The 15,000-nt window shown below is 47.6% G+C and overlaps 1 protein-coding gene across 1 annotated transcript in view; it reads right to left on the bottom strand.

The window, feature by feature from the left end:
• The window catches only part of rxraa (retinoid X receptor, alpha a), a gene marked incomplete at both ends in the record, with an annotated part of 180,782 nt that overhangs the window by 19,174 nt on the left and 146,608 nt on the right, over positions 1 to 15,000 (bottom strand). Inside the window, one exon of the mRNA XM_083642060.1 lies at positions 1,349 to 1,478. Within this exon, the coding sequence (XP_083498186.1) occupies positions 1,349 to 1,478 (130 nt within the window). The remainder of the gene's footprint in view (positions 1 to 1,348; positions 1,479 to 15,000) is intronic.

Below are 15,000 nucleotides of genomic sequence, written 5' to 3'. Positions count from 1 at the left end.
GGTCTATGTGTCTCTCTCTCTCTCTCTTTCTGAAGTCTCTCCATCACTGCGGTCTATGTCTCTCTCTCTCTCTCTCTCTCTCTCTCTCTTTCTGAAGTCTCTCGATCACTGCGGTCTATGTCTCTCTCTCTCTCTCTCTCTCTCTTTCTGAAGTCTCTCCATCACTGCGGTCTATGTCTCTCTCTCTCTCTCTCTCTCTCTCTCTCTCTCTCTCTTTCTGAACTCTCTTCATCACTGCGGTCTCTGCATGAAGGATAAGGAGGGATGTGAGGTGTTTGTGAGGGTATGGTGCGGCTGTGTAACGGGGTGGATTGAGGCTATAATGGTGTAATGTGGAGAGACAGTCAGTATAAAGGAGGCCTCCCTCGCATGTGACGACAGTGAATGTAACAGCAGTGACAGATGATTCACTCTGTGTCATCTGTGCCCACTCCTTTAGCTTCAGCTGTTTCACTGAAATACACACAGTGTGTCGCTCTGACCTTGGTGATATCTCACACTGTCACATGACCATGGTGATCTCACACTGTCACATGACCTTGGTGATCTCACACTGTCACATGACCTGGAGAGTTATTTACAGTTATGACCTGATCTGGCCGGCCTGGTAAAAACGATCCTGATCATGTGATCTCACATTCAGGTTTCGCTCTACGCATCAGTTGATTTGATTGATTGATTTCTATTTTGGATAAAGAATGACTCAATCCAAGAGATGACATGAAAAAGTGTCAACACTTATTTCCATCATGGTCCCTGATCAGTCTGGCCTTCCAGCCGCTCACAGCAATTTCAGTGGGCGGGAGTACTTGCCGTGACAGACAACTCCTTCAGCCAATCAGCGTTGCCAAATCCAATCCAAATCCACTCAGCGGTACCGCGAAAACGTCTTTTCCGCCGAGAAACTCCGCTGGTGCATACATTAATTGATGTTATTGAGTCCATTTCTGCAATAACTGCACTTATGGCTGTGTCTCCTCTAGCGTTGCCACTCGTTGCTTCGGGAGATGCCATTACTGTTTTGCCAGAGCCAAATTTGAAGAAATTCCCTCAAGGCATTCCTGAGATATCACGTTAACGAGCATGAAACGGGCGGTCGTGAGGTCACAGTGACCTTGAACTTTGACCTTTGACCACTAACATCTAATCAGTTCATGCTTGAGTCCGAGTGGACGTGGAGGCAGTGTTCCTCAGATAACAAACATACGGACTTGACAACCCGAAAGCGGTATGCCTCCGGCCATGGCTATTGCCGGCGGATGCATAAAAATGGTTCATATGACAAATATGATTCTATGAAATGCTATGGACAATATTCATGCATGGTGTTTTGTGCTGTGGGACCGACCTGCTCGTAGGAGGATGACCTGGTCATCCAGGGGCAGCTCAGAGAAGTGTGGGATCCTCTTGGCCCACTCCACCAGCGTGAACAGCTGCTTGTCAGCTGCCTGGCAGATATTCGTCACTGGGTCATTGGGCTGCAGGACAACAGACACGCAAACAAACACAAATCCAGTTAGCCAATAATACCATTGATAAATGACATCACACTTGTGAGTGTGTGTGTGTGTGTGTGTGTGTGTGTGTGTGTGTGTGTGTGTGTGTGTGTGTGTGTTTGCTGCACAATCATGTATTTTGGCTGAAAGACTGGTTGAGCCACACATCACCACTGTCACATTAGAAACTACAGTACAAACCCCCCCCCCCCCCCCCCCCAACACACACACACGCACGCACGCGCACACACACACACACACACACACACACACACACACACACACACACACACACACACACACACACACACACACACACAGTGGGAATGCAAAACAAACAGTGATTCTGCCCTGGCTCAAGCAGGAAATACCTGCTGAGAGCTGCTGGTGAAAAATGACTTTCTCCAGTGCGCCTCTCTCCTCGAGCCTAACACACAAATCAGCCTTTTGGATGGCGAGCGGAGCTCAACGTGACACTGCACACTGACACTCTGCAACAGAACAAGTGCTTAGGAGCTCAGGTGGGACTTCATTACCTGGCCGTTACCTCAGCACATGCAGAAACACCTTACTGTGATGACACACTATTACACTATTGAGACTGCTCTCAGTCAACTGATTCAACAGACAGGAGTTGAAGAGAGTTTTTTTTTTAAAGCATAAACTGTTCATTCGGGGTACAATATAGGAATGTTAAGGTGGATCAAGGAGAAAGTGACAATCTTTTATTGATTATATCTCATGAGGTCCACTTAGGTCATGGAGAGGAGATGAGGATGAAAAAGAGGAGACAGGTTAAATAAGGATTTTAAAACTTGTGTGTCTAATATTTCATCATTATTATAATATATATATTTTTTTTTACCTCTGCCAAGGAGGTTATGGTCTTGTTTCCTATGGCACGGCACAGTCTGTGTTTCAAGAACTCTCACGAGCTCGGTTTTTAAGCTAGAGCAGAGCATCTGGAATTACTAGGAACCAGACATCCAGACGAATAGGTGCTAGCTTGCTGGGAAGCAGGCATAGCTCCAAATTCAGCGCCGTTTTTGACAAACACGACTAACTCTCTAATGCAACCTGCACACGACTAACTCTCTAATGCAACCTGCACACGACTAACTCTCTAATGCAACCTGCACACGACTAACTCTCTAATGCAACCTGCACACGACTAACTCTCTAATGCAACCTGCACACGACTAACTCTAATGCAACCTGCACACGACTAACTCTAATGCAACCTGCACACGACTAACTCTCTAATGCAACCTGCACACGACTAACTCTCTAATGCAACCTGCACACGACTAACTCTCTAATGCAACCTGCACACGACTAACTCTCTAATGCAACCTGCACACGACTAACTCTCTAATGCAACCTGCACACGACTAACTCTCTAATGCAACCTGCACACGACTAACTCTCTAATGCAACCTGCACACGACTAACTCTCTAATGCAACCTGCACACGACTAACTCTCTAATGCAACCTGCACACGACTAACTATCTAATGCAACCTGCTCACGACTAACTCTCTAATGCAACCTGCACACGACTAACTCTCTAATGCAACCTGCACACGACTAACTCTCTAATGCAACCTGCACACGACTAACTCTCTAATGCAACCTGCACACGACTAACTCTCTAATGCAACCTGCACACGACTAACTCTCTAATGCAACCTGCACACGACTAACTCTCTAATGCAACCTGCACACGACTAACTCTCTAATGCAACCTGCACACGACTAACTCTCTAATGCAACCTGCTCACGACTAACTCTCTAATGCAACCTGCACACGACTAACTCTCTAATGCAACCTGCACACGACTAACTCTCTAATGCAACCTGCACACGACTAACTCTCTAATGCAACCTGCACACGACTAACTCTCTAATGCAACCTGCACACGACTAACTCTCTAATGCAACCTGCACACGACTAACTCTCTAATGCAACCTGCACACGACTAACTCTCTAATGCAACCTGCACACGACTAACTCTAATGCAACCTGCACACGACTAACTCTCTAATGCAACCTGCACACGACTAACTCTCTAATGCAACCTGCTCACGACTAACTCTCTAATGCAACCTGCACACGACTAACTCTCTAATGCAACCTGCACACGACTAACTCTCTAATGCAACCTGCACACGACTAACTCTAATGCAACCTGCACACGACTAACTCTCTAATGCAACCTGCACACGACTAACTCTCTAATGCAACCTGCACACGACTAACTCTCTAATGCAACCTGCACACGACTAACTCTCTAATGCAACCTGCACACGACTAACTCTCTAATGCAACCTGCACACGACTAACTCTCTAATGCAACCTGCACACGACTAACTCTCTAATGCAACCTGCACACGACTAACTCTAATACAACCTGCACACGACTAACTCTCTAATGCAACCTGCACACGACTAACTCTCTAATGCAACCTGCACACGACTAACTCTCTAATGCAACCTGCACACGACTAACTCTCTAATGCAACCTGCACACGACTAACTCTCTAATGCAACCTGCACACGACTAACTCTCTAATGCAACCTGCACACGACTAACTCTCTAATGCAACCTGCACACGACTAACTCTAATGCAACCTGCACACGACTAACTCTAATGCAACCTGCACACGACTAACTCTCTAATGCAACCTGCACACGACTAACTCTCTAATGCAACCTGCACACGACTAACTCTCTAATGCAACCTGCACACGACTAACTCTCTAATGCAACCTGCACACGACTAACTCTCTAATGCAACCTGCACACGACTAACTCTCTAATGCAACCTGCACACGACTAACTCTCTAATGCAACCTGCACACGACTAACTCTCTAATGCAACCTGCACACGACTAACTATCTAATGCAACCTGCTCACGACTAACTCTCTAATGCAACCTGCACACGACTAACTCTCTAATGCAACCTGCACACGACTAACTCTCTAATGCAACCTGCACACGACTAACTCTCTAATGCAACCTGCACACGACTAACTCTCTAATGCAACCTGCACACGACTAACTCTCTAATGCAACCTGCACACGACTAACTCTCTAATGCAACCTGCACACGACTAACTCTCTAATGCAACCTGCACACGACTAACTCTCTAATGCAACCTGCTCACGACTAACTCTCTAATGCAACCTGCACACGACTAACTCTCTAATGCAACCTGCACACGACTAACTCTCTAATGCAACCTGCACACGACTAACTCTCTAATGCAACCTGCACACGACTAACTCTCTAATGCAACCTGCACACGACTAACTCTCTAATGCAACCTGCACACGACTAACTCTCTAATGCAACCTGCACACGACTAACTCTCTAATGCAACCTGCACACGACTAACTCTAATGCAACCTGCACACGACTAACTCTCTAATGCAACCTGCACACGACTAACTCTCTAATGCAACCTGCTCACGACTAACTCTCTAATGCAACCTGCACACGACTAACTCTCTAATGCAACCTGCACACGACTAACTCTCTAATGCAACCTGCACACGACTAACTCTAATGCAACCTGCACACGACTAACTCTCTAATGCAACCTGCACACGACTAACTCTCTAATGCAACCTGCACACGACTAACTCTCTAATGCAACCTGCACACGACTAACTCTCTAATGCAACCTGCACACGACTAACTCTCTAATGCAACCTGCACACGACTAACTCTCTAATGCAACCTGCACACGACTAACTCTCTAATGCAACCTGCACACGACTAACTCTAATACAACCTGCACACGACTAACTCTCTAATGCAACCTGCACACGACTAACTCTCTAATGCAACCTGCACACGACTAACTCTCTAATGCAACCTGCACACGACTAACTCTCTAATGCAACCTGCTCACGACTAACTCTCTAATGCAACCTGCACACGACTAACTCTCTAATGCAACCTGCACACGACTAACTCTAATGCAACCTGCACACGACTAACTCTCTAATGCAACCTGCACACGACTAACTCTCTAATGCAACCTACACACGACTAACTCTCTAATGCAACCTGCACACGACTAACTCTCTAATGCAACCTGCACACGACTAACTCTCTAATGCAACCTGCACACGACTAACTCTCTAATGCAACCTGCACACGACTAACTCTCTAATGCAACCTGCACACGACTAACTCTCTAATGCAACCTGCACACGACTAACTCTCTAATGCAACCTGCACACGACTAACTCTCTAATGCAACCTGCTCACGACTAACTCTCTAATGCAACCTGCACACGACTAACTCTCTAATGCAACCTGCACACGACTAACTCTCTAATGCAACCTGCACACGACTAACTCTCTAATGCAACCTGCACACGACTAACTCTCTAATGCAACCTGCACACGACTAACTCTAATGCAACCTGCACACGACTAACTCTCTAATGCAACCTGCACACGACTAACTCTCTAATACAACCTGCACACGACTAACTCTAATGCAACCTGCACACGACTAACTCTAATACAACCTGCACATGACTAACTCTAATGCAACCTGCACACGACTAACTCTCTAATGCAACCTGCACACGACTAACTCTCTAATGCAACCTGCACACGACTAACTCTCTAATGCAACCTGCTCACGACTAACTCTCTAATGCAACCTGCACACGACTAACTCTCTAATGCAACCTGCACACGACTAACTCTCTAATGCAACCTGCACACGACTAACTCTCTAATACAACCTGCACACGACTAACTCTAATACAACCTGCACACGACTAACTCTAATGCAACCTGCACACGACTAACTCTAATGCAACCTGCACACGACTAACTCTCTAATACAACCTGCACACGACTAACTCTAATACAACCTGCACACGACTAACTCTAATACAACCTGCACATGACTAACTCTAATGCAACCTGCACACGACTAACTCTCTAATGCAACCTGCACACGACTAACTCTCTAATGCAACCTGCACACGACTAACTCTCTAATGCAACCTGCACACGACTAACTCTCTAATGCAACCTGCACACGACTAACTCTCTAATGCAACCTGCACACGACTAACTCTAATACAACCTGCACACGACTAACTCTCTAATACAACCTGCACACGACTAACTGTAACATGTAAATCCATCTGGGCGGGAGGATCTCAAACAATACTGTCAATCACAGAGGACTCATTTATATATCCTTTCCATATCCGTTCATGTGCGTTGTCTGTAAACAGAGTCTAAGAGAGAGATGGTGCACACACATTTGTGCATCATTTCATATCAAGTAAACATCCTTCAATTCTAAAGTATGAGTGTGTGAACTTGCACTCTGACAATAACAGTCAGAGCAACTTCTCTCCAACTTCCTTCTCCAAATCCCACCGATCAATGTTAAAAGCTCTGAGGATCCCAACATCAACGGCGGCTCTGGAGAGAAGATTAGCCCAAGATGAAGGGGGGGGAAACAGCCTTCCTCTCGTAGTCTCCTTTTAAAATACACAGGCCTAAGACTAGAACCAGTCCATCCTCTCCCTCTCCCTCTCCCTCCCTCCCCATGGTGTGAAACTCACTCTGACTGCAGAGTATCAGAGACGGGGGCGCAGCTTGAACTTATGAAAAAGTTCTCCAGACACAAAGCCTACACTGTTTTGAAAAGTGAAAGTAGTTTTTTTTTCTTCTTCAGGGGGAGAAAAGAAAACAGGCGTCTTATGAATATTTCAGTTTCTGTGGAGCTGCGCTTCTCCCAAAAAACGGGTAAACAGAATCATCTCATTCATTCCAAAGGGCAGCCCCAGCCAAAACAGAGCAAACCGAAAGGGGTTTGAGCGCACGCCGCAGTCGAGCCACCCCACCCCTCAAAAGAATACAAGTCCCAGAGTTCTCGTTAAACATGAATGTTGTATGGGGCTATCTTCGCCGTGTTTACACTGACCTGGTTTCTCTGCCTCTGTCTGTGGAGATGACAGGGGAGAGGAGCTTAGGGCAGGCATCACATTACTGTACTTACTGCACTTCAGGGGGGCCACAATGGAGGAGCCCCGCCCCGACCTGTGAGAGAACAACATTAACCTAACATCGAGGCTGTGTGACAGCCAGGCCACCAGGGACAGCGCCACTTGCGAGAGGCACTTGCTCTCCTCTTACAAGTCAGTGGTGCAATCAAGCATTTTTGGGAGTATCTGTACTCTACCGGAGTATTTATATCTCTGACAACTTTCACTTTTACTCCATTACATGGGCACAATGGAGGAGCCCTGCCATGACCTCTGACCTGTGACAGAACAACATGAACCTATTCGTGCATTCCTTTATAACTGGGAACTGGTAATCTTACGACTTCAAAGGTCATGACCTGGGAGGTGACGTCACCAGAGCTGGTATTTCCCATTCCAAACTCGTAGGAGCCTCAGCAGCCCCGAACTCAAAAATCCAAGATGGCTGCTCCGCGCAACAACAGTAGTTATAATCGTAGTAATGTTGTTTAGCACTTCTGTCTTGTTTGTGTCTCATTAAATCAGCTGTACACACAGCACTGCCTAACTTCTATCTGTGTGGACATGAGGCTGCAGTGTTTGTATGCGCAAAATGCCGCGAAATGCCATGTTATCAACTGTTATTGCTAACAATGGCTAGCCTGGCTAGCGACTGGATCTGACCAATGAACAGTGAACTTCCCAGCTCAAGTTTTCTGCAAATGGAACGCTAACAAAACGGATGTGACGTCATTTAGCCTCCACATCCCAGTTATTTTGCGATAAAGGAACGCACGATACCACCTAGGCTGTGTGACAGCGCGACAGTCCGCCACGGACACGCCTCCCAGCACCACGGACACGCCTCCCAGCACCACGGACACGCCTCCCAGCACCACGGACACGCCTCCCAGCACCACGGACACGCCTCCCAGCACCACGGACACGCCTCCCAGCACCACGGACACGCCTCCCAGCACAACCTGCTTCTCCTCTTACAGTGAAGATCCCTTCCCCGCCGAGAGAAGAAAGGCATGGAACCCGTGTCCCCCGGAGGTTGCAGAGTTAGGGAGAGAAGAACTTCTGAAGTGACTGGATTTGAGCAGAGAGCCCTGTTTGAGCAGATGTTTTTCATGTCTTCGTTCCCCGGGCAGATCTTTTTGAGCCGTGCATGTTCTGCAGCCACAGTCGGCCGTCCCGACAGCTCAGAGAAGCACCAGGCTTGCACACTGTGTCCCATGAAATTTTCATCACATGCAGAGGAGGAGGCGAATGATTTGCCTTTCAATTTTTCATGATTCTGCTTGAACCACACTGTGCTAACGTGCTAACACTGTGCTAACGTGACAACAAAGAGAAATTGGGTACTCATCATACGGATCAGTATGGAAATGAATTACTCCGTGTCCCACTTTTTGAGATTAAAAAAACATGTCTTCATACTTGATTTGAGACCCTGGGATGATTCATCAGCTAAGTAAGTATCATCTCTAAATCATATCAACGCTTCCTGCCTTCAAGTTACAGAAAAGATAAGAGATTGCTTGTATGGCAGAGATGGGGGGGAGATTATTATTATTATGCAATCAACATTTCCAGAACAGAAATCTGAACATTCGATAAAGCCAGGTTCAACATTCTTGTTTCATTTTGTAAAAAAAATTTTTTTTTTTTTACAGAGGATCTCTTTTTATCACTCCATAATCAGAAAATACTGTCAACCGTCATAAAATAATGCCAGAATAAAATGTGATATAAAGCAGGCTATGAATGTTACATGATCACGCCCCTCTGTAAAAAAAAACTTCAGAATATAGATGGGAATAAAAGTGGAATGTTTGGTGTATGTATTAAGTGCTACTGAAGTGGACATTTCTGGCTTGAGTATGAAGAAGAGAAAAGGGCCTTTTAACCCTATTCACCTGTAGTGTCTCACCTTGAAAAAAAAGAGAAGAGATTGAATGTTCGGCACTGAGAATGAAGAGAAAGAAAGAGAGGGAGAGAGAGAGAGAGAGAGAGAGATGGATACAGGAAAGGGAAAGAGAACCCTCCCCCCGCCTCCTTGAGAGAAGGCTGAGGGCACATTACTAACGCCTGTTTAACTCCTGTTAGGTCACCATGAGATAAACACACTTGATTCAGCGTGGCCAGACCCCGGCCATTACACGGTGTCAGGGGCCTATTCATGCTGTGCGCTGGCGGGCCCCGGGCCCTGTGGTTCATTCTCCCACGGGGCAGCGCCTCTCAAAGGAGAGCTCACTGGGGGGAGGGGCAGGAAGGGGGGAGAGCTCACAGGGGGGAGAGCAGGAAGGGAGGAGGGGTTGGGGGAGAGCTCACAGGGGGGAGAGCAGGAAGGGGGGAGAGCTCACAGGGGGGAGAGCAGGAAGGGAGGAGGGGTTGGGGGAGAGCTCACAGGGGGGAGAGCAGGAAGGGGGGAGGGGTTGGGGGAGAGCTCACAGGGGGGAGAGCAGGAAGGGGGGAGGGGTTGGGGGAGAGCTCACAGGGGGGAGAGCAGGAAGGGGGGAGGGGTTGGGGGACGGGACTCGGACAAGGGGGGAGTGGTCATGGCCGGGATGGCCCGCGTGACATTGGGGACACATTCCGATACTCTCCCAACCACCCCGGACCGGAGCCCCCGCTTCAGTTACAGATACAGATATGGGGTTCATAAATCAAAGTTCAATGACAACGTGCAGAATTGTTTCAGAGCCACAGATCTGTCTAGAGGTGGCCTTGGCTGGGCATCCGGGTAGTGTGGCGGCTAGCTAGAATTTAAATTTTTGCATTTTTAATTTAAATACAAATTTTGTCCAATCTAATCCCTTCGACAAGCTCTCCATCGCAATTATAATATTTACACTACAAAGTGTAAATAATAGCTTGTGGAATTGTGATGGGAACTATAGCAGAATAAAATGTAGGTATTATCACGATTCATGACTTTTTCTTTTTCTTTTCTTTTTTATCAAGTTTTTTCTGGTTTGCTTTCATTTTCTCCCCAATTGTACTCGTTTCCCACCCGCACACAGCCCCCTATTGGTGTCAGGCAGTCAGTGAGCCGAGCCCAAACGCACTCAGTGCTTTAAGTGTGTCTGAGCTGCCAGCCGAGTCCCGGGTGACTCCCCACTCCTTCCTCCTTCTCCCTCATGTCAGCGCTCATCTCCCACCTTCTCATCTCCCACCTTCTCTGGCCCCCGAAATAGCTCCCATTCACTCACATGACAGCCTTCACATGTCTACCTTCACTTCCCACTTCCCACTTCCCTCCTCCTGAAGCAGACGAGTCCCAGTGGAAGAACTCACCTCCTCCCTTTCCTCTCACCATCCACTCCCTCTCTGCTTCCTGCTGCTCAACTCGCTTTCTCATGTTCCAGCAGAGATCCTGAGAAAGACCCAGGCTGAGAAAGCCCCAGGCTGAGAAAGCCCCAGGCTGAGAAAGACCCAGGGTGAGAAAGACCCAGGGTGAGAAAGACCCAGGCTGAGAAAGACCCACGCTGAGAAAGACCCAGGCTGAGAAAGACCCAGGCTGAGAAAGACCCAGGCTGAGAAAGACCCAGGGTGAGAAAGACCCACGCTGAGAAAGACCCAGGGTGAGAAAGACCCAGGCTGAGAAAGACCCAGGGTGAGAAAGACCCAGGGTGAGAAAGACCCAGGGTGAGAAAGACCCAGGCTGAGAAAGACCCAGGCTGAGAAAGACCCAGGCTGAGAAAGACCCAGGGTGAGAAAGACCCAGGCTGAGAAAGACCCAGGGTGAGAAAGACCCACGCTGAGAAAGACCCAGGGTGAGAAAGACCCAGGCTGAGAAAGACCCAGGCTGAGAAAGACCCAGGGTGAGAAAGACCCAGGGTGAGAAAGACCCACGCTGAGAAAGACCCAGGCTGAGAAAGACCCAGGGTGAGAAAGACCCACGCTGAGAAAGACCCAGGGTGAGAAAGACCCAGGGTGAGAAAGACCCAGGCTGAGAAAGACCCAGGGTGAGAAAGACCCACGCTGAGAAAGACCAGGCTTTGCGGGGTGCGTTCAGGAGCAGTCTGCCTCATTGCATTATTCATCACTGGGAGTCTCCTCCGTGTCAGAGACAGCCCACAGTGTGTCCGGGCTGATACGGAGGGGATGGCTGAGCCAAGAAGTTGATGCGAGGTGAGCAGGTGGACCAGACTCAAGTCAAGTTTCTTTATATAGCCCTAATAGACTACTTGCACAACTCCACTACTTCCTGAAGTGAGTAGGGCATCTTGGTTTCCTGTCCTACACTATTGGATGAACTGATTAATGTCAGGTGTGCCTGATCACTGTTGTTGTGACTGCAGCAGTCAGGCACACCTGACATTAATCAGTTCATCCAATAGTGTAGGACAGGAAACCATGATGCCCTACTCATTTCAGGAAGTAGTGGACTTGTGCAAGTAGTCTATTCACAGGCAAATGGTAAATGGTAAATGGACTGTATTTATAGAGCGCATTTTATATAGTCTATCGACTACCCAAAGTGCTTTTTACATGAATACCTCACATTCACCCATTCACACACCGACGGCGTCTGCAGCCATACAGGGCGCTAACTGCTCGTCGGGAGCAGTTAGGGGTTCAGTGTCTTGCTCAAGGACGCTTCGGCACACTGCCGGGAGGAGCCAGCCTCGAACCGGGAACCTTCTGATTCCCAGGCGACAGCTCTACCTCCTGAGCTATGCCGCCCCATAAGTCTCAAAGGGCCTGAGGGAAAATAGTCTAGCTAGAGGTAACAAACCCCAACAACTGATATAAAACAAGTAGCACGACAAGGCAAACAATCGAGCTCAGTGGTTCACAAACTCTTCACATCAAGGACCCCTAAACATCAAGGACCCCTAAACATCAAGGACCCCTAAACATCAAGGACCCCTAAACATCAAGGACCCCTAAATTGACACGAGGATCGAATTAAAGCTTCAAATAAACGACCCACTTTTGCTGGGAACCCCCCCTGGAAACCACTTAAGGGCCGCTGCCAATTTGAGAACCACTGACTGATCGAGCTAATGCAGCCTAACCTAACCTACTGGCATCCCTCAGCCTTGACCCTGACTGCCGTGGCCTGGCCCAGGTCACAGCATCCAGGGCCCAGGTCACAGCATCCAGGGCCCAGGTCACAGCATCCAGGGCCCAGGTCACAGGTCACAGCATCCAGGGCCCAGGTCACAGCATCCAGGGCCCAGGTCACAGCATCCAGGGCCCAGGTCACTGCATCCAGGTCCCAGGTCACAGCATCCAGGGCCCAGGTCACAGCATCCAGGGCCCAGGTCACAGCATCCAGGGCCCAGGTCACTGCATCCAGGTCCCAGGTCACAGCATCCAGGGCCCAGGTCACTGCATCCAGGGCCCAGGTCACAGCATCCAGGGCCCAGGTCACAGCATCCAGGGCCCCACTAAATGCACACAAGGAAAATCTCCCAAGAAAACTTTAGCATGAGAGAAGTATGGAACCCCCCCTTCGGCTAAAGCTGTGGTTTGCAACCTTTTTTGGCTCGTGACCCCACTTTGACCTGACACAACTCTAGTGACCCCAGACACTCAAAACACAGATTTGTTTTGCCTGGTCACGTGTGATCACGTGAATTGAGACATGCCGAGCTCAGTTAACAATATCCTGCATTTTATTTGAACTCTATTTTGATGAGGTGAAGTAAAAATGTGTGATATGATTTAGTTGTTATAAATTGTATTTGTATGTGGTATTTGTATAATAATAATAATACAAATTATTATTATTATTATTATTATTATTATTATTATTAGTAGTAGTAGTAGTAGTAGTAGTAGTAGTAGTAGTAGTAGTAGTAGTAGTAGTATTAGTATTATTAGTATTGATCAATAACTAGAAATTTCAGGCAACCCCATTTGGGGTCCTGACCCCAGAGTTGGGAAAGTCTGGGGTAAAGCATGTCGGACTAGTTGACACCTCCGTCCCCCACCAGCAGGGGGCAGGGTGTTGTTAAACTTGCCGCCAGTCAGCAGTCGAGCCCACTTCAAAAGCAACCAGAAGCAAGCTTTATGTCATGAGTAAACAGAGACAACAATCTCCTTTCCCCCTTTCGCTGCAGCGGCTCCTTAACAAGGAAGTGCTTGTAAGAGAGTAACGGTGCACATGTGGGCCTACATCACTCTGACAGGGCCATAGGGACATGATGGGGAGATTAGAAAGACAGATGATAAAGGGAGGATAAAGGAGAGAAAACACATCCTCCGCGGTGTCTCTCCCCAATACCTCACTGACACATTTCAGAGGCGCTTTCACACGGGGAAAAGTGTGCAATGAAAATGTCCACATTCATCAGAAAATGGCACGAGCAGGCCGCACTGCGAACGCACGCAGAGCGGCCTGTTATTAACATTTATATGCAAAGGGCAACTGTTTTATTGTAATGTTAAAACATTTCACTCCATGTCCTGTGGGTTTTCACCTGTGGATTTTGGCCACAGCAGTTCCACAAAACCCCACCAAATGATTGCAATGCGACCATAAGGTGAGAATGTAGAATAGTAACCATTTTGTTAATACATTTATGGATCAAACTGAAGGAAAACTTGTTCCCCATCCTGGCTAAATCCAAAACAAACCAAACACTGTGTGCATGTGTTTGTGTACGTGGGCGCACATATTATGCATGAATATGTACATACAATGATGACATGTTGCACAGTGACACAGTATTTGCTTGGGAGCGGTGTAAGTGTATGGGAGTGTAAAAACAATCATGTGACACGACCTGGTTAAAGTTGTAACAAGTAGCCAACCGTGAAATCACACAAAAAAATTATTATAAAAAAATCCCCAGCCATATTATGCAAGTTTTTTCTTATTTTTTTCTAATTCCCTTCCCCCATTTTCTCCACAATTGTATTTGGCCAATTTCCCCCCCTGCTGCCCCGGTCGCTGCTCCACCCTCTGCCGATCTTGGGAGAGCCGTAGACTAGCACCATGCTTCTTCCGACACATGCGCAGTTGCCAGACGCCTCTTTTCACCTGACAGCGAGAAGCTTCCCCGGCAGGACGTAGCACGTGGGAGGATCACGTTATTCCCACCAGTTCCCTGCCACACCAAACAGGCGCCCCGGCCGACCAGAGGAGGCGCTAGTGCAGCGACCAGGACACTATACCCTCAATCCGGCTTCCCACCCGCAGACACAGCCAATCGTGCCTGTATGGACGCCCGACCAAGCCGGAGGTGGTAGGCAGGGAAACTACCGGTACACTCATATTACGCAAGTTTAGATGTTGAAAAATGCACTCAATATAACAAATAACAGTTTTAGGATCACTAAATACATATAATTTGTTAGCAAACTAAGCTTGTTCAGGGCAAACTTGCTTTTAGGTCATTCAAATGAGCATATCTTCTTCAATTGTTTTCAGATTTCAATGTATGACACATCATTTGAAAGTTTACAATCTGCACTTTCATAATCTGCAAAAAGAAAAAGAAAAATGACCTTGGCCTACTTGTTACACAA

Source organism: Poromitra crassiceps (assembly GCF_964638095.1).
Source record: "Poromitra crassiceps genome assembly, chromosome: 8".
Classification (NCBI taxonomy): domain Eukaryota; kingdom Metazoa; phylum Chordata; class Actinopteri; order Beryciformes; family Melamphaidae; genus Poromitra; species Poromitra crassiceps.
Note: the sequence above shows the minus strand (reverse complement) of the source record. Positions and strands in the feature narration are given on the sequence as shown.